Raw genomic sequence first — 27,334 nt, forward strand, 5'->3', positions numbered from 1 at the left:
TTCTCATTGGTATGTGCATTTCCTGTCCCTTCTGCAGATATTCCATGACTAATTTTTATTCTGTGGTTTCTGACAGGTCTTCAGTGTCCATTGCCATACACTGGGCAACCCTGAGCTCACCACCCGGGTGTCCCTGTCTCCTCTGGGGCTACCACTGTGGCTTCTGCTTAGCCAGTCCTCCTGGCAAGGACAGCAGCTGACTCCCACCAGCCTGAACTGGCCTACTGGCTCCTCAGGCTTAGTCCCCACCCACCAGGCACATTGCTGCTGCCCAGTCCAGGAGCAGCTATAGGGATTCACCAGCTCATGGACAGAGGGGCCCTTTAGCAGGGATCGGCTTGGGCCTGTGTCTGCCCAGAGTTCCAGGTGGAGCCACCTGTGGAAACCTCAACTCAGTGGATCCAAGGTTAAGGAAGGTTAAGGCCAGACTCTGTCCCCCAATATGTCTTTCACATCACAGAAGTTCATGCTCACTCCTGCCACAGAAATCCAGTGGCCCAGGACCGGCATCTGCAGGAGCTGCTGCAGCCGCTGGCTAACAGTGCATTAGCACTCACCCCCCAGGATGGCACCCTGGCTCCCAGGGACACTGCAGCCTCCCTCAGCAGCTAAGGCCAGCAATTCTTGCCCACTTGACAGGCTTAGGCAGAAGGAGCCTCAGCAGCTCCGCACTGAGCCAGGAGGCCACCAAACCTGTCCACTCCCAGGGGTTCTGTGTACACCACGGTTGGAAGACAGGGACAGCTCAGTGGTCACAGGCTGGGGGCCCTCACAAGGCTTTGGGGAGGAGGGCAATGTTCTATAGTGTTCTGTGTCTGTGTGCATGGAACTGTGTCCCAGAGGTGGACTTGGCTGTGTGTGAAGTGGACCTCAATAGACACGACATCTCAAACCAAATGGGAGGCTGTGGGGCAGTCCCCGGGGTGGATTCTGGTGGCATGGACTGGAGAATGTCCTTAGCACCACTGGACTGTAAACTCAGAAGGTTAAGATGGAGCTGGGTGGTTGGGGAAGGCTCCACCCTGGCACACTCAAGGCCCTGGGTTTGTCCCCAGCTCTGGAAGAAGGAGGAGGAGGAGGAGGGGAAGGAGAAGAAGAACTAATAATGAGTTTTGCATATTTTACCATAATAAAAAAATACACAAAGCCAGGTTGTGAAAGAAGGAGCTGCCTCAGACTGTAGGAGGGCCTAGGAGGGCCTAGGAGGCCATCCTCACCTCAGTCCTGGTCTGTTGGTCACATTCTCCGGCAGCAGGGGGGACCTGACCTCCCTGCCCCTCCCTGGCAGGCAGCTCTAACAGAGCCTGGCTCTGGCTGAGTGGTGACTTGATCAAGCCCTACAAGGGCAGTGTGATCCTCCCACTTACTCTTCAATACCCAACGTGGTCATTTGTCACTCCATGGAGGAGGGACAGAGGCCCAGGTCTCCTGGTGCAGGGTATGCTGAGGACAGGGCCTGGGGTGCTGGGGGCAGAGCCCAGGCCCCTGGCTCACCCCAGCAGGGCCCTGACGCAGCCCCTCCCTGCCCAGGGTGGAGCCTGCCCAGCAGGGCCTCGACTTGCTCAGAAGGCCCATGGGGGGAGAGGTGCAAGGTGGGGGCAGCAGAAGGCCAATCTGCAAGCGGTAGTGAGGCTGCTTAGTGGGTCAGTGTCCTTGAGAGTTCCTCCATAGCTGCGATAGTAATTAACACAAAGTCCTCACCACACCGAGCAGTCCACCAAAGAGCAGGCTGAGGAGAACTAGGACCCTCAAAAACGCCCTTTAAGCCAGCCATAATTAGCAGGAAACCAGAGACCACATGGCCACCTCTGCCGCTCTTCCAGGCTTCATGTCCTGCAGGGTGGGCCGCCCGACCTCTTGTCCAGCACAGCAGACAAAGAGGCCCAGACACTGGGCAGTGAGGAGGTAGCCAGGATGTATAGAGGTACCAGGGGTAAGGAAATGGAACCCAGAGAGTGACCACAGCCCAGGGAATGACCTACCTGCAGAGTCCATGCTGGCTGTGGCCACATTTGTCTGTCCTGGCTCTCTATAGCTCTGCAATGAGAATGTCCCCTGCACTGAGCAGATGCCACCTCTGTTGGGTCCCATGAGTGGTCCTGGCTGTGTCTCCTGATCTGCATGGAAAGGTCCCACCTGACTTCAGAGCAGCCATGCGGGCAGCCAGGCGCCCGTGAGAGCTCCGACCTTTATCTACAGGGGATGCCCCTTTCCCCTGGGCCTTGATCTTGGGCCATGTTTCTGTGCTGTGTCTTGGGACAGTGTACACGTGGGGCTGCTGGGACAGAGCAGACTGCGTCAGAGTCTGAGCTTTGCTGTTTTGGGAGAATGGCCTCCCTCTGAGCCTCTACCAGCAGCCACCCTTGGAAATCATGGCCAGGATGATCCTACGGTTCCTTGTCCAGGACCACAGTTCTCGACTCCAGAAAGCTCTGGAAATGGGACCTTTCAGAAACGCATTTGTCAGCAGTTCTTATCCTAGGTCAGCAGAGGCCGAGTGGGGTCAAGTCTCACTCCCTGTGGGCCTCAGGTTTCAAGAAGGCCTGTCGGGTGGCCTGGGCAGTGCCACAGCCCTGGTCACATGCTGTGGTGTGAGGGTCCTGTCCCCAATGGTTCCATAGCGTCTGTTCCTGCAAATGCCAAGTGAGAAGTCAGCTGCTTGGCCAGACGCCCAAGACCACCCTGGGTCAGCCCCTGGCCGGTCCTGTCCTTGCTCGGACTTCACCCACGGGACAGGAAGCTCGAGGCTGGCTGTGGCAGCCAGGCTGTGAGCTGTCCTCCTCGGCTCTGCTGTGGTCCCTGTACCCTCCATGCAGGTCCCTGAGGCCTCCTGCCAGGAGACCATCAGGCTGGGTCAGGGCAGGCCCATGTGCTTGGGCGCTCTGGCTGGGGTGGGGGAGCCTGAGCCCTCTTCTCTCCCTTCTCCCCACCCCAGGGGCCATTTCCTCCAGAGCGGGGACCTGGGGGGATCTGGGGGGACCTGAGTGGGAACTGTGCTCCCTTTTATCCATACGGTCCACTGAAGCTGAGCCACGGTGACCTGTGAGGGTCCAGGGATCACCTGCATCTAGCCCTCTGCCTGAGAGTCGTGAGAAGGCTCCGCCCTCGCTTCCACCCTGGGCCCCTTCTCCAGGCAGAGGGCAGCAGCACCATGGTGAGACCAGATGCCCCCTGAGCGAGGAGTTGACTGACAAGTTAGCTGGGGAGGAGGTTGAGGGGAGGGCTGGCCACGGGAGGCCTGGGGGGGCTGGCCTGGAGAGGGGCCCAGCTGCCCTGCTGGCCCCACCCTGGCTCTTTGTTTCCCAGGACATTCTAGGTTTTGAGGCTATAAGGCCTTTGTCTTGGGAAACTGGGGAGGTGGGTGCCCACATAACCTCAGTAAGACATGCAAGGCCAGACTGCGGGCAGAGGGGAAGGAGGCGCAGGCCTCTCAGAGCCAGGCGTCCTGGTGGGACGAGAACAGACTGCTCAGGACCAGGGCCCTGAATCCAGGGGCTCTAAGGGGAGGAGGCGGGGCAGCAGCACGGGCATCCAGGACCGTCAGGCACACCACACACAACAGTGCCCACATGTGCACACCGTGCGACTGTGCTTATCATGCGCACATTCAGGCAGCACTGGGGGTAGCACTGGGGCAGAGAGAAAGAGGGTGCCCCGCCTCAGCTCTATGCTTCCCCGCTCTACCTGGCACAAGGCTGCGAGATGGCTGACCGGCGAGATGGCTGGGCAGCACTGCCTTTCCAGACCAGGCCTCCCTGGAGTTGGTAGAGTCTGTGCCTGCGCTGGGCAGCGACTGACTTGAGGTCCCATAGTGCACGTGGGGCATCTTAAGGAGCACATGTTGGTGGATGGAACTACGGAGAGTGGGAGGGCGAGCAGGGCACTGGCTCCCCCCCCACAGCCCTCCAGCAGAGCCGGCCCTCAGTCGGTGCCCTGGGAGTCACCGAGGTGTGCAGGAGAGTCCCGGTGGTGTGCGACATCACTGCTGACCCCTCGGCCCAGGGAGAAGACCCGAGGATGAAGAAGTGGATTACTTTTGAGTTTCAGCAGCAGGTGGAAGGCACTTCCTTTGGAAACTCAGATTCTCGAACATCAAAAACATCTTGCCATTCGTCCTGGATGTTTGAACAGAAGCTCCAACCTCACTGCGCTGCACCGAGGGCTTGAAGGGCCCTGGGGGTTGGAACAGACCTGTCCAGCGGCTGGTCAGCACTATGGTGGGGTGAGGCACTTCCACCCAGGGCCTTCCTTCAGAGCTGGCTGATGCCCAGACGCCCTGGGCACCAGCTGGGCCCTGGGAGATGGGAACCTGGGTGCTGAAGCTCCTGGGTGCTCCCATCCAGTGACACACACAGGTCCCCTTCAGTGTGTGTCACTGTGACGGTGTCTGGGCTGCTCCACAGGCAGGGCCTGGGAGCCTTCAGAGTCCTGGTTCCTGCCCACAGCATGCCAGTCACGCCTGCGGGCTGCAGTGTGCCCCCTGAGGTCATCTTTGATCCTCGTCAAACACTGGAGCTGGAGCCCCTGGGCAGAGGCGGGCTGAGGACCTTCGGGGACTCACAGCCCTGGTGTTGGCTGGGGAAGATGGTTTGTCCTCATGCATGAAGCTCAGAGCCCAGCTGTTCCCAGGGGTGCTGTGCTGTCAGTGTCATCTGTGGTCAGAGCTGGGAGTGCCGAGCCGGCAGGGCACGCGGCTCTCAACACCACCAGCAGAGGCCGCGAACATGGGCAATGAGGATGCGTCCTGTCAGATGCCTCGTGGCCGTGGTGAGCACCCCGTGTGCTGCGGCCAAACGTCCAGACTGGCTGAAGCCTCATCAGGACAGACAGGGCTGTGCGCGTGGACCCGGGAGATTGGCCGCACGTCAGGCTGAATCAGGGGTTCCTGGGAGGGAGACTGACTGTGGGCTCATTGTGTGGACAAAAGGGGACTCCAGGCAGAACCAGCCGGGCTGGGAAGGGGCTGGAGTTCTCTGAAGCACCCAGACTGTTCCTGGGAACCTCTGAGCCAAAGTCTGCTCCCATCCCTGGTGGCCAGGGTGAGCAGGGCTGCCAGGGGGCCTGAGTGTCGTGGGGAACAGAGGCCACCTGCAGGTCCACGCAGGGCTTGGCGTTGCATTCTGATGGCTTCGGGAGGCCCAGACGGCAGCTGCTGCCTTTCCGTTCGAGCTATGGACACAACCTGGGGAGACAGGAGGCCTCCCCAGAGGCTCCCGTCCACATGGGCTCCTCACACACACACTTCTGAGACCAGAAGCAGCTTCTCTAGGTACACAAGCAAACACTCTCGGGCACTTGGACCTGAAAGGACCACATCAGCCTCTTTTTTTTATTATTTTAAAATTTTTTTAGTCGTAGTTGGACAAAATACCTTTATTTTATTCATTTAGTTTTATGTGGTACTGAGGACTGGACCCAGCGCCTCACACGTGCTCCGCGAGTGCTCCACCACTGAGCCGCGACCCCAGCCCCACACGTCAACCTCTTTTTATCCCAGGTCTCTTTCCTCACCCCCTGACCTGCGTGCATTAGCAGCAACCAGGGCTTTGCTCTTCCCGGGTTAAATTTGCAACCGTGTATCAACTTTCCAATTTTATAGAATAGACTCTGGCTGGGGTATTGGAACACAGTGGCCAGGGCCACAAGTCCAAAGAGGCAATTGTTGGAGAAATGATTTAACACAGAGCAAATCCCTCTATCTCCATCCCTTCAAATGGGATGCCAAAAGAGATTAAAGGCTAAAAACATATCACAAACAAATTTACATTATAAAATTGCTGTAATCATTCTCTGCTGGATTAACCAGGGCTCAGGGGCTGCTGCTCAGGTCCCGCTCAGGGTCCTCTTCAACAGCCGATGAGAAGCCAGAGTGGCTTTGGGGCTGGATGTTTGCATGGTCTGCCTCCCTTTTAGGAAGGCTGTATTTGTCCTTTATAGGGAGGCGCCTCTTCCGTTAACATCCCGGCCTGTAGGAAGCAGACGGACCTCTTGGCTGAGCCCCATCTGTACTGGGATGCTCTTCAGCTTGGTCACAAGGTAAAAAGGTTCCCCAGTGATCCAGGCAACACCTGCACTAAGGGGAGGGCAAAGCTCTTCTTTGGGATGAAACTGACAAGAGGAGCAGCTGGAGGCCAGCCTGCTGGTTGGAGGGCGGGTGGACCGAGGGTACTGGGGACCAGTGGGGCCAGCCCTAGTCCCCTGGGTGAGAGCCCAGCTAGGGTAGCTCTGCCCCAGTTGGAAGCCTGCCGCCCCTGTCTGCAAGCCAGGGATGTTTGGTGACTGCATTTCTTAACCAGGGAACAAAGGCCTGTGGGCGCAAAGCACCCTGGGCACCTGGGGGCTGCAAGTTCAGGGGCCTCCTGGGTGGATGGCAAAGGCGGCAGGCTGGGATGCACTGACCACAGGGCACCAGACGGGAGAGGAGAAGTGTGCGGTGGCCTGGGTGTATATGAGGAGGAAGGAGAGCAGAGGCCAGGGGTCTGCCTTTGTCTTCTGACCTGTGTAGGGCTTTCCACCTGGCAGGCTAGAGGGTGCCCTGGGGTGAGGAGGCAGGCCAGAGGTCAGACAGTGCAGGACCTGGCTGGGTAATTGACTCTTCTGCCCCATCTAGGGGCGCCTCTACTGGGCTCAGAGAAGCCGGCCCCAAGCCCCCATGAACCAGGATTGTCAGGAACCATCCCCAGACAGGCCAAGCCAGGAGCTCAAGACGGGAGATGAACCCTGGTCTGCAAGGTGCCGAGAGCTTCACCTGGGTGATTAGCAGGGGCAGGTGGCCCTGCTCCAAGACTGCCCCTCCCCAGGGTGGGGGAACCATAGTTGTGACCTTGCATATGCCTTCTTTGGTGGGGGTGGGGGGGGAGTTTGTGGCTGCTCAGGCTCAGGTGTGGTATCCAGTGTGAGGCTGGAGGGCCTGGGGAACCTGAGACCTGGTAGAGGCACGGCCCCCATCTCTCTTGACAGAAGGACGGTGGGGGCTGCTCTTGCTGCCTGCCGCAGCCCCACCTACACTTTGGAGGAAGACTACTGCCTGTCTGCCTGGCTCTAGAATTTACTCCCCGTGTCAGTGGACATTTCTGGTTACTATTAGGCAAAGAGGGGAAGGAACAGTCATTTCGGGTGCTGTGCACACAGCACAGACGGGGGCCTGGCTAACCATGGGTGGCCACTGAGCACTGGAAACGTGGCTGTCCAGACGAAGACAGGCTTTGCACATAGGACTGCAGTTTGAAGACTTGGTACCAAAAAGAGTAAAAGATCTCACTGATCATTTAAAAACATGGATTTTTCCAAGAGGATATGGTAATATTTTGGATATGTTGCGGTGAATAGAAGTAATCAACAGCTATTTTCACCTGTTCACTTTTTATTATGTAGCTCTTGGAAACAGCCTGCTCGGCTCCATGTGGGACGCGCTGATTCAAAGGGCTGTAGGACAGCTCGGTCCTGCGGACACTGCCTCACCTAAGCACCTACACCTGAGCTCTGCACAGGGCTGGCCCCACTCCCCTCAGAAGCTAAGCTCTTTCCCACTTAACTCACCCCCTAGTGCTGGAGAAGCCAGCCGGGCATGGCTGCCAGCCCTGTGCTGAGGAAGCTCTTCCCAGGTGACCCACACACCAGCAGGAGCACAGCCCTTGGGAAGAAAGACAACCAGGGCCCCACCTAGGCTATTGCAGAAGAGCTGCGGGTTGGGACAGGCACCCCTTGCTGGTTGAAGTTTGGCCATGCAGTGGTGGTGGTGGTCTTAGAAGAGGAAGTTGGGCCTGCAAAACCCGGGATGGGGAGACTGGATTGCTTCATTAGCCAGCACTATTGAAAAGCTACTTAATCTCAATATGTGAAACCACTCAACACTGATGAAAGACTTGCTGACATTTCAGAGAGCAACAGACCAACAGCTTGGGAATGCAAAAGATAGCTAAATTTAATTTGAACTTTTATTCAAGCTGTTATCCAAAAAATTTTTGACTGATGAAACGATTCTTTTTAAAAAATCGTTTTTACCCAACAGGGAAGATTTTCCTTCCCCTTTTCTTATTTCATGTATCAGCTAAGGAGTAGTGCTGTGGATCAGTTTCAGCCCCTCAGAGACTTTTGGGCCTTAGAAGCAGCTGTCCCTTAACACATCTGAAAATTGAAATTATGATTTCAGTCACAGATGGAAGTATTCAATTTGATGCTAAAATTTAATCATGTTATTTTTGTAAAATAAGTCGACTTCAAATACTTTATTCTGATGGTATTCACGATGTACCACACATCTCTGTCTTAACTGAAACACATGACTTTTAAATTACAACATGTAAGTAATTTACAGAGTTGATGTCAGATGGCTTTCAAATGACCCCACAAGTAAATAACATAGTTTTCCTGCCTTGACTTACCAAAGGGATCTGGAATAGTCTAACACTAAGCTTTTTGGATGGGCAAAACTCATAAATTGAACTATTGAGGGGAAAAAATGTTGAAAAAATAAAAATGGAAATTAGTAGGAACCAGTATCAGCATATGTCTTCATGAATACGACTCAATCACACTTCATTTTGCAAATACAAAAAGGCCTTTTAAAATATATTAATTAGAGTTAAGCGCCTTGGAGAGGCGCTCCCCAGGACAGAGGCACTCTGCCGCGAGCACAGCATTGCGAAGAGGAAATCGATTGATGGAGCCGTTTGGTGCCAACAGGCGGGGACAGTTCTGTGCGGGGCTACCCTGTGGGCTGTGCGCTACCCAGTGGCCCAAGGAGAGTGGCAGAATTCTGAGCTTCGTACCAACTCTGAGAGACAGACCCGCCACTGCTTACCGCCACGGGGCACCCGAATCCTAACAGATTACTCACCGTAGCCCGGCCTCCTCCCTCAAACGGTCCAGAGCTGGTAGGGAGGGGACTTTATTGGTCCTGGGGCTAGATCGGGGTCCTGCGCTGACCGCACCGCACCGGCTGTGAGGACCTGTCTCCCTCAAGCAGTCCTCCTAGGCAGAGGGTCACCAAGGTCTCCATCCCAGCGGGCAGAAAGCGGTAGCTGAGGGGTCCCGGCATGTTCAGGGATGAATCGCAGACTTCAAAGAGGCTTCCTCTTCCTGGGCCTCTTGGCAGGAAAGAAAATAATAGAACAAACTCAGACTTGGAAAAGGCCGGAAAGTTGCCAGAGGTCCTTCTGCGCACTGCCGCAGCTCCTCTGCACACCGCGGTGGTTGAGTCCTAGAGCGCACGACGGTACTCCCTAGGGGAGGGCTGAAATCTTGGAACCCGCACAGGCGGGAGGTGCTCTGAGACGCGCGTTCTTAGCAGCGCGCCCAGAGGGAGCATGTCCCTGCAGTGTGGCTGAAGAGGCCGACCGGGCGGTGTTCGAGCCCCCACATGGGGACACCCACCGGCTAAACCCCGCGACGCTGGGAGCCTGCGCTCCTGGGCCGGCGCCAGGCAAGACCCTGTCCTGGGTGGGACCAGTATCCGCCCCCGCTGCGGCCCTGTGACTTTGCCACGTTCTTCTTTTGGAAGATAGTGGCGGTGGCCGAAGGGACCACGGTTAGTCACCCGCCACCGCCTGTACCTAGACTCGATGACCCCTGGCCAAGATCGGGGAGAGTGCCCAGCAGGAGCTGAGGATTCCCACTGAATTTCAGTGCCAGGTCCGGCTTCGCGCTTTCCGCGGCCCCAAACTGTTCAGCGCCCACGGTCTGGGAGCGAGATCCGGCTGCCTTCTCCACTTGGGGTCCAGCCTAGCATCTCCAGTGCTGGCAACATGAGTCAGGGGGCAACATAAACGGGAGGACGCTGCGAAAGGGGTCCCGGGTCTTCACGGCTTCTCATTACAGTGTTTGCAGAGCGCTGAGGGCGATCCCGAGAAGGCGGCGCACTTGTCGGGGCAGGGCCCCAGCGTGGCGCTCGCCGAGAAGGGGTAGACAGCAGCCTGGCCGAAGGGTGTCAGGGGCGCGGCGGCAACGGGTGCGGCCAAGCCCTGGCTTTGGTTGAGGTAGGCCACCAGGCGCCGCATCTCGTCCAGGGCCTGCGCCTGCATGAGGATGTAGTTCTTGGCCAGCAGCAGCGTGGCGATCTTGGAGAGCTTTCGCACCGACGGGCTGTGCGCGTAGGGGATGACCGCGCGAAGCCCGTCCAGAGCGTCGTTCAGGTCGTGCATGCGCCGCCGCTCGCGCGCGTTGATGCTAAGTCGCAGCGAGCGCTGCTCCCGGGGCCGCCGCCGCCCGTCCGCCGCGCCCCCCGGCCCGCGCCGCCGCCGCCGCTGCTCGAAGGCGTCGTCCTCATCGCCACTCTGCTCGCCGCTGCTCTCGGCCGCTGCGGCGGGGGCGCGGGGAGCGGGCACCGCGGGGAGGTCGCCGCCCGGACCAGGTGCGCCGTAGCCTCGGGCCGTTTCGGGGCCCCTCACCGCCCCGTAGGCGAGGCCTGCGGCCGCCGCGTACCCGTGGCTCAGCGCCAGGTATGCGTCCCCTGACAGCGACTTGAGCTCGGCCATCGCCCGCCGGAGCCGGCCGCCGCTAGTGGTTCCCGGCCTCGTGAGCCCCTCCGGCGCCGTCTGCTCCAGAGCCTTCCAGCCCGGCCTCTCCGGCCCGCCTCCGCCCCGCCGCCGCTTTCTCCTCCTCCTCCTCCCCCTCACCGCGGCGCGCGGGCCGGCCGGGGGGCGGGCTCTGGCTCCCACTCGACCCCGCCTCGGTTTTAAGCTGCGGAGGCGCCGGCTGGGACTTCGAGCCGTCCAATCAGAGGGGACCTGGTGACTGCCTCTCTCGGAGCCCGGCTCCACCGGCGGCTCAGACCGTCAGGAGGGCGGGCGAGGGAGGTAGAATCCGGGGGCACTAACCTGCCTCTCAGCGACCCGGACCGCGGCCTCCTGGTGTCCCGGGGTTGGCCGCCTCCAGACGCTTGCGTTCCGCGTGGACACCCTCATAGTTCTTCCGTCTTGTTCCCTGTCCTCGCTCACACGAGCCACGGGAGCGTAGCAGTACCGTTGTGCACCACCGTGGGCACAGCGTCTGCCCAGCGCCTGCCCAGCCACTGCCCGGGCTGTGTGGACCTACGCTCTGGGGGTCTCGCTGGCAGTCCCGGGTGGGCCTGAGCAACGCGTTCTGGGGCGATCAGTGGCCAGGTTGAATCCGCTGGGCTGTCAGCGATCTGTGAGCAGGGGCCTTTCCCCGACCTGCAGCTGCCCCCCTGTCCCCCACAGGTGCCAGGTGCCTGCTGAGATGATTCCCACGTCCCCCAACATCCAGCAGTGATTTGAAGCAGGAATCAGAATTTATAGGATGACACCCTTGCTTAGGAGGAGCCCCTGCTTGTAGTTATTGGGTGTTTTGTGTGAACCGTTTCCCACACTCAGTCCTGCCTGCAGGGGAATGTTCTCTGCTTGGTGGGTGGAGGGGTCGATGGTGGAACTGGGGAGCAGAACAAAGGAGCTGGGGCCTGTCACCTGGGATCCTGCTTGTCACTCTTGGAGCTGACCATAGGCTGGATGCATATGGGGGATCCTCTGTCCCAGCCAAGAAGTCTTTGGGTCACTGCAGGTGGCTTCACCAAAGGTGCTGTCCAGACACCTGCAGGGGTGGCTGCTGAGTTCACCATACCCAATCCTGAGATTTCTCTTACTAGCCAGGAATGGGTCTGGGGCTCAATGGGTCACTGGACACAGCTTCCCTCAGGGTGATGAGAAGTCTTTCTCCATGGAGTGGAGGTGGGGCCAATGCCTGCCTGTCAGGAGTTTCTAATGTGGTTGAAAACCCTATAATCATTTTAACCCAGAGAGGGTAGGAGAGCTGGGTGTTCCCACTCCTATCAGGAGAGCATGTGGAGCTGGGTGCATGCATCCACCCCTGCTGGCAGATGCCAGTCTTTCCTCCCACGTGGGAACTGCCTAGAGGCTGGGTGGAGTTAGCTCCTGGCCCAGTGACTGGGTCGCCCTGGCTTCCAGCAAGATGTGGAACCACTCAGGAGTGAGTTTGGCAGAGTTGCTGATCTCCATCAGGAGAGGGACGACAGAGATGACCCAACTGAGTGCTTTGGGAAGGCGTCACATCTGAGGAGTGAGTGGGTGGGAGCTGTATGCTCTTTCTATCCACAACAGGCCCCTCCCTGGACTCCATGCTGGGTGGTCATCTCAAGAAGACAAAACACAGCAGCACATCCTGTCCCCAGGTGTGAGGTGCCCTGGTGAGAGCCCTGTCTTCTCCTGGGGAGCGTCTTCTAGAGACCACTCTGGCTGTCATGCAGTTGGTGGGGGGCACTTCCTGCAGGTCCCCTCCAGGATTGCACTGCTTCAGCCAAGGCTGTGGTGAGCAGGGCGTGTGGGGCCATGGGGCTCCCCTGGTTCCCAGGGCTGACAGGCTCAGCAAGGGGTACACCTGCTCCCAGGGGGCCCAGGACTCAGGGCTGTGGGTGGGGATGAGTTGCACTGACGGTGGGTTGTGGCCCTGAGGGCACCTGAGGCCAGAAGGTGCAGAGCTGGCATTGGTGAGGGCTCTGAGGGTTAAGGTGGTTTGGGAATGCACAGGCGTCAATGCTGCAGGCATGGGTTGACCTTCACCCAGAGCCAGGTTCTAGGGCGGCTGCATGTGATCACCTGGGAGAAATCACATCAAAGTCAGAAGCTCCTTCCATGAGCTTTAGGAGTGGGGCTTGGGGCCAGTCAAGAACTTCCACTAGCATCTACCTGTTCTGAAGGACTGTAGGCAGGGGTGGGCAGTGTGCAGGGGTGGGCCACCAAAGGGCTTTAGGGAAAGCCACCTGCTGGGCCAGGGTGGACCCTGCAGGGTCCTGATGCATTGAAAGCACTTTCTGGAGAGGCAGGTTTTCGGTGTGATGCTGCCATCTGCTGGCCCGAGAGGAGATCACAGTGCAACATCCTGGGCCCCTCCCCATCCTGAGCAGGTGGGGCTCACCATCCAGTGCTCCTTATCCTGGGCCGGAGAGGGCAGGTGAGCCTCCGAGGCTGAGGGTTGTCTGCAGCTGTTGAGGCAGAGCCCTAAACCTGGCCCTGCTTCTGCGCCTCTCCCAGGCAGGGGTAGGGAATGGGGTGGGGAGGTAGCTCTGCTCCGAGGTAACTTTCTGGCCAGGTGTTTAGGGCCGGGGCCAAGTGGGGGTCACTTGTTCTCCCACCAGGGGGACAACTCATGGACACCTCGTCCAAGTCCTCTCTCAGGAGTGCTGCACCACTGCTCAGGCAGTCAGACACCTGCACAGCTCCCAGTGCTTCTCCTTGTTCCTGTAACACACCTCCACTGAGTCCGTCCATCCACCATCATCATAGAAACCCTGTGATTATTATTTCAAATAAACTGTCATCTGCTAGATCAATGAAAGAGAAGAAAAAGGATTTTATTTTACCTTTATTTTATACTTTTCTACTCTTTTCTTTCTGTAGATTTTTTAAAAATACTTTTAGTCATAGATGGACACAATACCTTTATTTATTTGTTCTTATGTGGCACTGAGGATGGAACCCAGTGCGTCACATGTGCTAGGCAAGTGCTCTGCCACTGAGCCCCAGCCCCTCCTTAAGTAGATTTGAATTTCTGACCTACATAATTTTCATTCTTTTTGAAAACTTCTTTTAAATACTTCTTCTAAGGCAGATCTGCTGGTGATGAATTCTCTCAATTTTTGCTTGAGGAAGCCTTTATTCTTTATAACTAGTGGCTATCATTTCAATGGGTCATTTCAGTTTTTTTCTTCAACAAATTAAAAATTAGACTTCTCTTTCTTCTTGCTTGCGAGGATCTGAAAAGAAGTTGGGTGTGATTCTCACCCTTACTCCATGGCGAGGAGTTTTTCCATCTGGCCTCTTTTAGGATTTTCTCCTGGCCTTTGGCCTCTGTGGCTGGATAGGAGGTGCCTGTCACAGCCTTCACTATGACCCGCTTGCTCTTGTCTGACTCTCTGTATCTGAGTTTCCCAAGACTGCCACTTGTCATTGCGCAAACATTCTGGTCCCTTTTTCTTATTCTCTCTGTTGGGTTACACTTTGGACATTTACTTACAGTTCTTGGGTGTTCCCTTCTGTCATTTTCATTTTTTTCCTCTCTGCACTTGGGTTCCAGAAGTTTCTATGGATGTTTTTTCACGACGTTTATTCGGCTGTGTCCAGGCTGCTGTGCCCACTGAAGGCATCCATTTCCACTACAGTGTTTTGATTTCTAGCATTTGCTTTGGATTCTTCCCGAGTTCCCCTGCCTGTTTGCGGTTGGCCTCTGTGACTCGCCATGTCCTGTAGAGAGAGCTCCAGCATCTCGGCATATCTGTGTCCGGCTCTCATACTTGCTGTTTCTGCAGACTGTGTGCTTTGTAATTTTTTGTTGAAAGGCAGACTTGATGTTCTGGGGAAAGGTAAACGAGGCAAAGAGGCCTTTGGTGTGACGTTTCACCTTTTCCTGGCGAGGGAAACCAAGAATCTGGTTGACTGCAGCTGTGGTGTCAGAGGCTAATGCTTCTCTGGAGCACCTGTGTTGGATTCCCGTGGTGTCCAGGCTTCCCTAGAGGTGTCTTTAATACCGTCGGAACCTTGAGGCTCCTAATTATATCATGGCATGGGGCCCCCGGACATGGTGGCCGGGTCGTGTTGTGGCGTGGGGTCCCTGGACGCAGTGGTCAGTCAAGGCATGGCGTGGGCCCCGGGATGCGGTGGCTGGGTCGTGTCGTGGCGTGGGGCCCCGGACGTGGTGGGTAGGCGTGTGGGGACAGGAGGTGCTCCTGGTCCTTTGGTCACATCTCAGTGCCTTAGACAACTTGTGCCCAGGCTGGGAGCTCCTCGATTCTGTTTTGTTTTCTCCTTGGGGGAGACCAGAGCAATAGAGGAGGATGGGCTGGGCCCCCCCGCCAGCATGGGGGCTAGAGGGAACTGGAGTGGGCATCCCCTTCCCTGGTCAGTCGGCTCTGGTAAGCCCAGGGGGTGGGCCTGGCGAAGGGTCTCTCCTGGGGGAGGGCTTGGCAGCACAGTTGAGGTCCACTTTGTCCCTCTGCCCAAGCACGAGGGGGCTTTTCTCCAGGGTCTGCAGGAGAGAGGACAAGGCACGGGCCCCTTGCTCAGGGAGGACCTGCGAGGGGTTGTGGAGGTTGAATTGGTATGGGGGGAGCCCTCCTATGCCTGGCGCCTCTGCCGCTGCTGACCTGCCCTCCTGGAGCCTGCGGTGATTCCAGGGAGTGTGGTTCTCCAGCCTGGCCCTTGTTCCCAGGAGGTGCCCCTCGGGGGAGTGTGACTCTCCACATCTGCCTGTCTCTCTCCAAGTTGGGGGACAGCGATTGTCTGAGACCTCAGCCTCCGGTGGACCTGAGGGTTGTGGCTGGTCTGTCCAGCTGTCTGGGGAGGAGAGTGAAGGTCCCGGCTCCTGTGTCCTGCATGGGAGTGGGCTTCCTCTGTGCATCCCTTCTGGGTTGGTGGCACCTTGAGTTTATGGCCTAAGCCTTCAACTGGTCCTGGACACTGCGGTCATCAGTGCTCACACAAGCCCTGCTAGGGTGCCAGGCGCAGGGGCTGGCCCTTCTCTCTGCTCCCTGTGGTCTTAGGCCCTTTGTGTTCTCACACTTCACTCCAGGTGTTGTCCACGGACCAGCCTTCTGGTTTGCTCATTTTCTCCTTAGCTGAATTTTCTGTCAAAGGCACTCACTACCTTTGATTCATTTGTTTTCAGAGGTAAACTTCTCGTGTTTTTGAAGGTCTCTACTGAAACCCAAGTCTCGCCTTCCTTTCCAACACCGAGCAGTCAGGTGGTCTTCTCCCGTGTCTCTGCTGTGCACAGGAGCTGTTTCCTTTACCGTCTGTGCCGAATGTGGGGTTTGTAAAGTTCTGCTGTGGAAATCCCTTCCTCCCACCCACCCAGGCCTGCAGCCCCCCTCCAGGTGGTGGCTCTCTGCCCATCCCCTACACCCAGGCTGGCCCGTGGCCACCTTGCCCATGCAGCACAGGAACCGGTCAGTTCTGGGTGTGGTGCCTCTGCCTTCCACTCTCCCCCTGGAGCCTCCAGTCCAGGTCCCCTGCTGAGGAGCGGCCATGTGGAGGTGGCCTGGCCCAGAGCCTCCCAGGCCCCTGGAGTGTTAGTGACACTGCTTGGGACTTCCGACCCAGCCCAACCCTGACCACAGAGAGCAGATGAGCTGCCCCCTCAGCCCTGCTCTGATTAGGGCTCCCCAGAGTCTCAACAATGAAATGGCAGGTGTTTTGGAGGGTTGTTGCTGCAGTAGGCGACCCAGACGCTCTCAGCTGGTCCCCCTGTAGGTGACTTGCCCTGAACCACATGGGGTAACCAGGGAAAACATATCAGACCTCCTCCCTTCTGCACTGGCCACCCTGGCCCTCTGTGGGGCCGCCACCTCCCTGCAGCTGGGCCTCGTCCCCTCTGCCACGTGAAGCCCTCAGCCTCAACAGCACCTCGGGCAGGGCACTTCACGTGTGGCCTCCGTCCACCCAGCCCCAGCACCCTGGGCAGGCCTCAGCCTGGTGCTGCTCTGGACTCCCCTGCCTGTTTCCGAGGCCCCCCACCTCGACCCTGTGAACCAGCTGCGAGCCCTGGGCTGGGGCCGGGGCAGTGGGCTTGGGCAGTCCTCCTTCTGGCCTCCAGGGGGCAGCAAGCCCTTGGGTTTGCACCACTTGGGCCAAGTTTGTCTTTGGCGGTTCTTGGGGCCAGATTACAGCCCTGGACCTTCAGGAGCAGCTGGGATGCAGTCAGGAGGCGGCCAGTGCTGGGCTGTGCAGGGTGGGCCAGAAGGAGGCGGGTGAGGAGCTGGACCTGCCCTCCCCCTGCCCTCAGCTCCCTCAGGCCCCTCTGGGTATAGCAGGTGAGCTTTCGGGTGGGCACTTCAGAGGGGAATCCCAGTGTGGGAGAGGACAGGGAGGGGCAGACTGTGGCTCTCCTATGAGCTGGGGTCACCAGGAGGGCGTGGGCGTCAGGCACAGGAGACTGCCTGCTAGGAGCCTGGACCCCAGCTCTCCTCACCTGTGAATGAGTAAACCAGGGCCTGACGAGGCCCTGCCCTCGTGACGCATCCCCAGCTGGAAGATGGCACTGAGGACCCACGTGTCCCCGTTCTGCCCTGGCCTCCTGAGTGTCCTTGCAGGAGCTCTGCAGGGCGGGCAGTTTCCCTCCTAACATGGGGTGTGCAGCTCCGTGGGCCCCTGGAGACAGGTGGGGAGTGCCTCCCGACCGGAGTCCCTTCTCCTTGGTCAGTCGGTCCCATCAAGCCTCCTTGGACTTCCAACCAAGCCCCGCCACGGTGCAGGGACTGGTGTTGGGCCAGTGGGCATGACGTCCCGTGGGCAGTCCACAGCACCTGCCCTTCACGTTGGCGACACAGCCCTGGGTCAGCGGGCTGGTCTGAGCTGCCTCCTGAGGGTCCTCCTGGCCTGGCAGGGAAGTGCCACATGATGGGTCACCTCTGCCAGCCTCCCTGCCCCCTCACCTGCAGGGCCTCCTTCCATATCCACTCACCTCCCTCCTCCTCCCCTCTTTGAAGTGAGATTTGGGCTCACCTCCGCTCTGTTGTCTGGATTCCACTTCTTCCTGTGATCAATGCTGCTGGCCCTCGGGCCTTTCCACTCTCACTGCCCCTGCTCCGGGGCCACTCCTGTGGAGGACATCAAGACCACAATGCCACTACTGTCAACCATGTTCCCGGAAGGGACAGCAGCTGTGGCTCGGAAATGAGGGGTATGTGAACACGTGGTGCCTCCAACAGGACTGCAGGAAAGTGCCCGCCATGCCCTGGTTAGGCTCCGACCGCCAGGAAGACCCCCAAGGGCCGGCTGGGGAAAGAGGCCAGCACTGTTGTCAGCTGCGGCAGCGCCACCTGGTGGTGATGTTGTGCACAGCGCCCATCTGCTCAGAGACGGATTTGAAATCCGGCAAATTTGAGTGCTTTTTAGGGACAGTCTGCAGAAGGTGAGACCAAGGATGTAGAGATGAGGCACAACACACCTTAGTGTCTGCGCAAGACGCCCTCCTGAGCCAGCGCAGGTGGCCAGTGACCGGGGCCGCTGCTCCTCAGCCCCCAGGGAGCAGCTCCACTGGCTCTTGGCCCCCACGCTGCCCGAACACTGGTCAGCCCAGGGGCCATGGAGCTGGGGAATGCGCCAGGTGGAGGCCCAAGCCCCTCCGCGTACCCTGGGAGGCAAAGCCTGAGTCCCAGTTTCACGGTCTTACTAGCCAGGCCTCCTCCTGGGGGCTCTGGCTGCTGGGGCTGATCTGGAACCCCTGCTGCTCTGGGGTCTGAACCCCACAGAGCTCTGAGGTCTAACCTTCCTTCCCTCTGGGTCTCTGCCTGCCTCTGCCTCCAGGGGAGCCTGTGCCTCAAGACCCACTAGACACTGCTGCCTTCAGGGACGTCCCTGTGGCTCTATGTCCCCACGGCTCTGTGCTGAGGGGGTCCATCCACCCCACCCACTGGAGGGAAGCCTGAGGTCCCTATGGCACAAAGATGTGGCTCCTGCCTACAGTTGCTTGCAGCCCTTGGAAGGCTGGCTTGATGACAGCGTGTTGTAACTTGTCCCCTGTCACAGAACTAGTGGCATCTGTCCAGGGTCCAGTGAGCCCTTTCAGGGGAGGGCTGAGCCAGGGCCCAAGGGGTCTCCCTGGGGACACTTCAGCCCAGCTGGAGACTCCAGTGCTGAGCGGTGGCCTGTTCTGTGACTGCTCTTCTTCGGGGACCCTGGCAGTTCTTCCCCTCGGCATTCTCCTGCTACTTGCAGGGGGATGGGGTGGGTGCAGAGGAGAGTGGCTTCTCACTGTCTCAGCTCCCACCCCAGGGCCCTCTCCCTCACTGAGAACTGGAGCACAGCACAAGGTGACCTGGGAGAGGTGCGTGTTATTTCTCAGAAGACAACAACCCCGCAGAACCCAAGCAGCCCGCTGAAGTGTCTGGAGGCGGAGGAGGTGGTCCTGGACGTGTGGGCTCCTGACCACTCTCCCGCCCCAGAGGCTGGTTCCAGGGCTGTCCGTGGCCATTGGGAGGAGGCGGCCCACATGTGGGTGGTATGTGGGCTGTGGGTCCTCTGCTTTGAAGATCCCCCGATTTAAACCATCAGAACAGGACAGGGGTCTGTGCTGAGAGTGGGAGTGCCCAGCACACGGCGGCCTCTGACCCTGCCTGCAGCTCCTCCCACCCTGCAAGCACTGGTCCTCCTGCTCCCTGCCTGCCAGAATGTTCCAGAGCTGGGGTGGGACCCAAGAGTGACTCGGGGGAGGTTGGCAGTTGGAGGGGCCCCTAGCTGGCTGCTCAGCTGTCACCCGGGCCTCCTGGCCCAGAGGGAGGCCAGGCACTGCAGTGTAGGGGCAGCACAGAGGGGGACCACCCAGCACACGCCTCAGCTTCCTCCCCAGCAGGGATTCAGCCTCACTGTCGGCCCAGCTGGATGAGGCCAATAGCGGGGGCTTGCAGCCCCACGGGCAGCCGCGCCCGCTGTCCACCAGGCTCTAGGGGCCTGGAGCCCGGTCTGAGGAGGGCACCATGGAGACAGGATCCTTGGAGCAGGAAGCTCTTTTCTCTTCCTGGGCAGGGGTCAGGGGCTGCAGGGGTCTGGACAGGGCTGAGCTGAGGACCTGCAGGGTCCTGGGGCCACAGTCACAGTGGACCCAAGTGGGTGTCCGAGCTCAAGGAGTCAGGGGCTGGCCCCTCTGAGGATGAGGGGTCCACTACAGCCTCACCGGCCTCTGGTGGCCACTGTGACCCTTGGGCTTCCTTGGCTTGGAGCACTGTCATTCCCGTCTCGGCCTCCACCTCCACAGGGCCACTTCCCCTTCTCATAAGGACACTGTCACCTTGGACCAGGACCGGCCTGCTGTGTCATGACCTCATCTTAACTAACTGCCCGGCGATGACCCTGTTGCCAAACGTGGCCCTGTTCTGAGGGCCCAGGCTAGGACTTGGACACTTGGATTCTTTTTCTTTTGTGGGGCTGGGGGTTGAACCCAGGCCTTGTGCAAGTGAGGCAAGCTCCCGACCTGGAAGGCTCCTGCCCGAGGTCTCTCCCGGCTTCCTCCTGCCTTTGTCATCCCTACCCCTCACTGGTCCCCGGACACTGCGAGCACCAGGGAGGGTGTCTGACCAGAGGGTTGGTCTTCCAGCCCTGCCCTGTTCCCAGGCTGTCCCTGGGACCTCGCTGGGGGCTGGAGGGCTGGGGCCCACTCTGGGCCCACCAAGAAGGCTACCTTGGGCCTGCTCTTATCTCCCCCTGGGGAGGCAGAACCACTCAGAAGTTTTATTCTGCCTTATGCAAAATAAAAAGGAAGACCCTTGTTTGAAACTTGAGAACTTGTAGACACACTGCAGAGCTGTGGACCTGAGCCACCGGCTGGGAGTGGGTGGTATTCATGGCACCGGTCACCTCCAGCTGTGCCCCGAATCCTGCCCTTGGAAGCCGCTTGCACATCTCAGAGGAGAGCACAGCCCTTGTGCACCTGCCAAGCAGCGCCATGTCCCCAGCTGCCAGGACATGGGCACCTGCCCCTCGCCTTGCCCACACCTCCCCTGAGGGGAGTCCGCAGAGTGCAGCCGCCCAGGAGAGAGACCCCTCAGTGGCCTTTGGCAGCTCACCACGTGAGCACCCTCACGATGACACCAGAATATTTCACCACCCAAAGGGAAGTCCATGCCCCCAGCAGCCACCCGGTTGCCCCTCTCCATCTCCCTGCAGCCAGGAATGCCCTTTTTGTCACTGTGGGTCCTTCCATATGGACATGTTGGGGACGTGGGATGGTGCCACACCTGGTCTTTTATGTGTGGGTCACGCACCTGTTGAGCAGTCTGGGCACAGTCCCCTGACCCAGGCAGGACCTTGGTGCCAGGCCAGGGTGTTCCAGGCCAGCCCTGGCTCTGGTGCACAGCACGGCCAGTTCATCAGTGTGGCCATGGGTGGATGACCTTCATCATGCCTTTCCCTCAGGGCAGAAGGCTCTGCAAGCTGGAGGCCTTCCCGAGGACCCGCTCCACCCCTGCCCACCCCACCTGAGTGCTGGTCTGCAGCACGGAGACAGAGTTAATGTGTGGATTCCATTCTGCTGCTTGACGGGTTTACGACGGCACAGGCTGCTGGTGGCCTGGGGGCCCAGGCCCTCCACAGGGCTCTGCCGGCCAGCTACCCTGATTAGCACGAAGCTGAAGCTCAGCGCTGCTGGACGGCAGAACTCAGAGCCCCCCGCCTTGCTCCCCTCCTGGCACATGGTCCTTCCGCGGCAGGGGCCAGGCGCAGCTCTGGCTCCGATGGCTCCTTCTCCGCCATCTGAGCCCTTCCCCCAGGTGCTGCGTCCCACATCCTTTCCCGGGGGGAGCCACCAACCCTTGGTGTGGGCAGTGGACGCTTAGTGCCTGTCACCTCCAGGCACCTCTTCCCTGACAGACCCTTTGCCCTGGGACCCTACTGGGCAGGTGGAGACAGCAGAGGTCACCCAGCTGGATGTGACACGGGGTGTGGAAGATGTCCTGGCTGGAGGGAGGTGGGGGCACCACGGGATGCCACATGCTCTCCCCATGGCACCCCAGCACAGCTTGAGGTCGGTCCCTCTCAGGGAGCCTTCCCGTTGTTTCTGCCCTTAGAAGGATCTCAGCAGTCATGACAACAGGGAAGTGGCCTCACAGAAGCTGCCCTGGCTTACAGACCCAGGGGATGGCCCCCCACTCAGGTAGGGACCGCTGGCTGCTTCTCTCAGGGACAGCAGTCACGGTGGACCCACCTGGCTGCCTGGCCAAGGCTGGGTTTGTTGTCCATGAAAAGGCTGTGGGCAGGGAGCAGGACTCGGTCACTCTGGCCCTGTTCACTCACTGGTTCCTGGGGCCGTCCACCCAGATGGGGGGACCCACTGGCCTAGAAGGAGCAGGTGGGGAGGGGTCTTGCACAGGCTGCAGGGCCTGGCTCAGGACTGAGGGTCGGGCCTGTGGGGTGCGTGGGGCGGGCAGTCAGGGCTCCGGGCTGTGTCTTCAGGTGAGCCTCCCGTTAACATCCACGATGCCCAGAGGGAGCCCCAGCTCGCGGGTGCACCTGCAGCCCTGGGGTGCCACGGCAGAGAGGCCTTCCTTCCCGCAAACCAGACCTGGCTGCAGTGGCAGGAGCCGGCTCTTGAGGAAGCACCAGCAGGCCCCTACCCCACTCCCTCGGCCTGCACTGCCCTGGGGACAGTGAGATCCCTCAAGGGCGGATCTCGCGCCTGGTTAGGGTTGGTTCTGCGCCGTGTGCAAGTGGACAGAGGGACTCCTGGCGGTGACTTGAAGCTTCAGTCTTTCTTAGAACAACATCAAGACCCTGAGAGGCCCGCGGGAGCCCAAAGAGAGGACGGCCTTGTGGCCAGGACCTTGGACAGGTGCATTTCCCTCCACAGGCTGATGCTGTCCCCGCAGGGCTGCAGGAGGGTCAGGCTCCACATGGCACCACAGCTGACTGTGCCCACTCCGCGGCGGCCACCTGGGTCGAGGGGAAGCCGGGATCAGCCACCTCCTCACCTCCCTGCCCAGCGGCACATTCTGGCTGCCATGGACGCCCAAACTCTCCCTGGCGTAGAGTCCTTTCTGCGAGGGACTCTGCCCCTGGTTTACACTCCCTGCCCAACTCTCCAGGCTGGGAGGCTCTGAGGGACACAGACCCCAAGGAGAAGCAGTGTGGGGTGGGGTCTTGGCGTCTGGGCCTCTCCTGAGACAGGGGCCTGAGCCTGGACCCCAGGTGATGGGCAGGCCTGGACACGTCCTGTGGGGGGCTTCTGGCCCTGGAGGTGACTGAGTTCTGGATGGCCGAGTTCTGCTCCTGGTGGGACCCACCCCCACGGGTGGTAAGGGGCCTCCCCTCTGAGCCTCTCCCCTGTCATCCTCAGGCCCTGGGAGGGTGTGTGGGGAAGGGTGGGCTGGCCTGGGGGGAAGGCGCTCACACCCAGGGACAGCGCAGACCTAAGGAGGACAGGGGAGGCTGCATCTGTGCTGGACTTAATTGAAGGTGGCTGACTCCTGTCCCCACACCAGTGGGGGGCTGAGGGCCCTGTGGAATTGTGCTGTCTTCGGTGATCTCTGTCCAGAGTCTCAGGCTGTAGGAACGGCCACCTCATCAGACGCCCCATTGGAAAACTCGCATTATTAAATTTGAAGTGTTGAATAATCCCAGCACAATCATCGCAGGTGGTGGGGAAGAGCCAGTGACGTTCTGAACAGTGCCTTTGAATTTGGTCACTGGCAGGAAAAAGGCCAGATAAACACCTCTCTGCTTCCTTGGGGCTGGGGGGCCCAGGAGTCCTGTGGGCAGAGCCTATGCCCTGGTCAGGGTGCCCACCTCTCCATGTTGGGCGGGAATCAGCACAACTTCATCTGGGCTCCAGAGAGGGCTGAACTGGCCAGGAGACGATCCTGTGTGGAACTGTGGCGCAGAGGAACCGTGCCGCAGAGCAGACCCCGCGGCCGTGCCTGGGCGTGGCGAAGCCTGAGTGCACCGTGGTGTCGGGGCTCCTGCTGAGCCTCTGGTCTGAGAGCGGAGAAGCCGAGGAGCTGAGCTGCACAGCCCGGGAGGCCTCCATGGCACAGGCAGGGGCAGGCGGGACGCAGGTCCAAGGCACACGAGGACACGTGCACTGCACCCGCACCCTGTGAGGGTCCTTGGCCCCGGGCTGCGAACGGCCCTGAGCTGTGGGAGCTGAGCCCTGCTCTTTTCTTGCCTCCTCCCCAGGCCAGCGGCTCTATCCCTGTGGGCCCCACTGTGGGCCGATGACCCAGTCCGGACAGCACTGTGAAAACTGGCCTGTAGAGCCAGCCAGAGGCCACCTTGTCTTCACTGTGACGGTCACTCTGCCATTGTGCTCCAGGGAGGAGCACTCACGGGCTTCGTCTGTCCATCTGCAAGCTGTCGCCCACCCCGTGTCCATGGGCTCCAAAGGGTCAGGTGGAAGGATAGCTCCCCTGGGTGGACAGCTTAGCTGAGGGGCCAGCCATCCTCCCAGCAGGGCAGAGAGGAAGCCGGAGGACCCGGCTGGGCTGGTGTCTGGCTCAGCTGAGGTGCCCCCTCCTCTGTCCTTCTCCCTCCCTGGGTCTGTCCTTCTCCCTCCCTGGGCCTTATGGGCCTCGTCCTTCCTGGCTGTCCTGCTGAGTCGTGGGGTTTTCCACCAGGGAAAGGACAGGAGGGCAGAGCCAAATCCCTGAGGAGTGCACTAGGGGATTGGATAGGACTGGCATTGGGGTCCTCAGAACCGGTCCTCCTGGGTCACAGAATGTCCTGAGCTTGGCCCCAAAGGAGCCGGTGAAGGGCAGGTGTGGTGGCCATGGCATGGATCCCACAGCCGTTTCCCCCTTGTCAGCAGGGGTCTAGTCCCCGAGCCCCCAGCCCTGCCTTCTGGGGCTCCACCGGCCCACCTCTCATGTGCTTTCAACAGTGACCAGGGACAGCAGGGCCTGGAGAGACTGGCCCCAGCCCATAGCCTGTGACTGCAGCTGTACCTGCAGAGGGGGGCAGGGGTGCTGACGGCATCTGTGTTGGGGACTGGGCCCTCCGGTCATCCCTCTGGATGACTACAGAATAGAAATGGTGAGACATACCCTCATCTCCCGCTGCCCCCAGGGAGCGCCATCAGCCACTAGCCTGCACCCCTTGGCTGTGGATTTGGTCTCGTTCGCGTTGGCCGAGCTTCGTCTGTGTTCACAGGGTTGTGTTGCGCCGTCTTCTTTTCTCCTGTATCTGACTTTACCCCCAGGTAACCCTGGTCATGGGCTGACCTCGGAGCATCCCTGCCCTCTGCTTCCTGGCCTCTGCAAGCCACATACTCTCTCTGAATGTCCGGCAGAGCTGGCCCCTGAGCTTTGACCCTGTGTAGGCGGCTTCCCAACCAGGTGGGTTCTGGTGCCTCTAGAGCTGTCTTCATGGTTCCGTTTCTTCCTAATCGTTTTGGAAATTCATCTTTCCAAGGGTTTTTTGGCTTCATCTGAGTTGCCCAGGGTTGGGGTGAAGTGCCTCGTAGTGTCCCTTCACCATTCTGTAGCTTCCGTGAGGCCGGTAGCCAAGGACACGGTCTTCTCACTTTGTTTTCTTTCTGGTGGTGCTGGGATGGAACCCAGGGCCTGTGCGGGCTGGGCAGGCTGTCTGCCAACTGAGCTGTGTCCCCAGCCCTCTTCTTACTTTTTTATTTTTTGATATTTATCTTTTAGTGGTAGTTGGACACATACCCTTATTTACTTATTATTTATATGTGGTGCTGAGGAGCGAACCCAGGGCCTCGCATGTGGTTGGCGAATGCTCTACCGCTAGGCCGCAGTCCAGCCCCTCTCTTCTTACTTTTCGATGGTCATTTTTGTTAAACATTAATAATTTTTGTGGCTCTTTTAAAAAACAACTTCTGATTTCATGTGGCTGTAGACTGGCTTTCTATTTTCTATTCCTCGTTGTCCGCTTCGGGGTCTGTGAATTCCTTCCTTCTGCTCCCTCTGGGTTTGATTTGCTCTTTCTCTTTCTTGAGCTTTTTTTTAGGAGAAAGATTCTGTTATTGATTCAAGACTGTCTTTTATTTGGAACATGACTTTCCCTCTAGGCACAGCGTTAGCCACCTCTCAGACATTGTGATTTCGGTTGTTTAGTTTTCATTCAGTTCAGATTATTTTCTAATATATCTTATGGTTTCTTCTGTACCATGAACTATTTATAAATGTGTGGTTGAGTTTGGCACGCACGCCGATTCCCTGGAGAACCACCCAGATTCCCCAGATTGCCTCCATCTCTGCTCAGCAGATGTTTCTGTGGATCACCTTGACGCCCCTGAGGGTTGTTCAGTGTGTGCTGTGAGTCTCCAGGGAGTCAGTGTGTGTCTCAAGGGTCTACCACGTGGGCGGTTGATGCCAACCTGATCCCAGGGCTGTGTGCCCTCCACTCCGCTGCAGCTGCTTGTCTGCCCCTGCAGAGTGGTGCTGTTGGCTTCCTGTGTCGCCCCACCTCCAATGCCTCCCAACTGGCCCGGGTCACCCGAGTGGGGCTGGGATCTCCCCATACCCAACAGACCCTCCCGCCCCAGCCCTCACCTGCCCCCTCTGCTTATGCGTCAATCTAGAGCTCCTTGTGGGGACTGGATTAAGGACCTGAGGGCTCATCTTGTCTGAACATCCCTGGGGAGGGGTCTCCTGTGCTCTGGGCTTTCTCAGTTCCCTCTCCCTTCCCCACTGTGGAATTTCCTGGTTGGCTTTACAGAGTCTAAAAGTTCTCGAGGAGGTATGCCTGCTGCAGGAGAAGAAGGCAAGGAGCAGAGATGTGGGTTTGAGGAGAATGCAGGGGCGCACACCGTCACATGCACAGGGGCCACCAGCCCAGAACTCTGCACAGTGGTGGGAGTCAGAATGACAACACCAAGGGCTGTAGCCCCCGGCCCAGCAATGACACCTGCCAAGGCATCAGGGACCAGGTGGTACACCCAGTGGCCTCCTTGGATGTCCAGTGTCCTGCTCTGTGGTGGCTCAGGTGGTTTTCTGTAGAAGAGCAATCCATGATTGAGATTGACGGTGAAGCAGGCTGACGGGACTTGGGCACCACCCACACTGCGAGCAGAGGCAGCAGCAGACGGGACCATTTCATGGACCAGGCTTCTGGGTGCTGCCCACGCTCACCTGGCAGCTCCCTTTTTTTTTTTTTTTTTTTTGGTACCTACCTAGGATTGAAGTCAGGGGCACTCGACCACTGAGCCACACCCCCAGCCCTATTTTGTACTTTATTTAGAGACAGGGTCTCATTGAGTTGCTTGGCACCTGGCTTTTGCTGAGGCTGGCTCTGAACTTGCGATCCTCCTGCCTCAGCCTCTTGAGCCTCTGAGATAGCAGCCGTGCACCACGTGCCCTGCCTGGCAGCTCCTTTGCAGGCAGGAGGAAGGGTATCTTTCTCATGAGCTGTTCTCTGGGGCCACCCAGGGGCTGGCAGGCACACTCAGCCTGGATGGGTCCCTCCCTATCCTGCTTTCATGGTTGGGCTTCACCTATGGGCACAGGTGCTGACTCTGCTGTGGCAGTGGGGGAAGGGCCTGCTGCAGGCTGGCAGGATGGTGGGCGTGTCCACAGTACAGAGCTGCTTGTCCACCTGCAGCGTCTACCTGCTAGGACTGTGTGGGCAGTGATTTCATCTGTCTCAGCTGCCATCTCTGACCAAGAAACCGGACCTGTGCAGCCCCTGCCCTGCAGCCTCTGTTGGCCTCCAGGGCACTTGGCCACTTGTCTTGCCTGGACATTAAGCATTGGCTCCGGATCAGGCCCAGGATCTGCAATGGCATGTGGCATCTATTTTCTGGGGGCTGAGCCAAGGACCCTCAGTGCCAGGAATACGGGTGGGGTCTCCTCATCCAGAACCCACCCCAGCCCCACAGGACCCCTTCACACTCAGGCTCACTTAGATGAGACGTCTGGAGACCT

The 27,334-nt window shown here is 58.9% G+C and overlaps 1 protein-coding gene across 1 annotated transcript; it reads right to left on the reverse strand.

The window, feature by feature from the left end:
• Positions 1–9,800: 9,800 nt before the first annotated feature.
• Positions 9,801–10,475, reverse strand: Bhlhe23 (basic helix-loop-helix family member e23). The gene has a single exon (XM_076849244.2). The coding sequence runs from the start codon at positions 10,473–10,475 to the stop codon at positions 9,801–9,803; it is 675 nt and encodes a 224-aa protein (XP_076705359.1).
• Between the last annotated feature and the right edge of the window lie 16,859 nt (positions 10,476–27,334).

This window comes from Callospermophilus lateralis, chromosome 3, assembly GCF_048772815.1.
Source record: "Callospermophilus lateralis isolate mCalLat2 chromosome 3, mCalLat2.hap1, whole genome shotgun sequence".
Lineage (NCBI taxonomy): Eukaryota > Metazoa > Chordata > Mammalia > Rodentia > Sciuridae > Callospermophilus > Callospermophilus lateralis.

Excerpts from the sequence above, each read along its gene's own strand:
- Bhlhe23 (XM_076849244.2), bottom strand. The coding sequence starts at position 10,475 with ATGGCCGAGCTCAAGTCGCTGTCAGGGGACGCATACCTGGCGCTGAGC.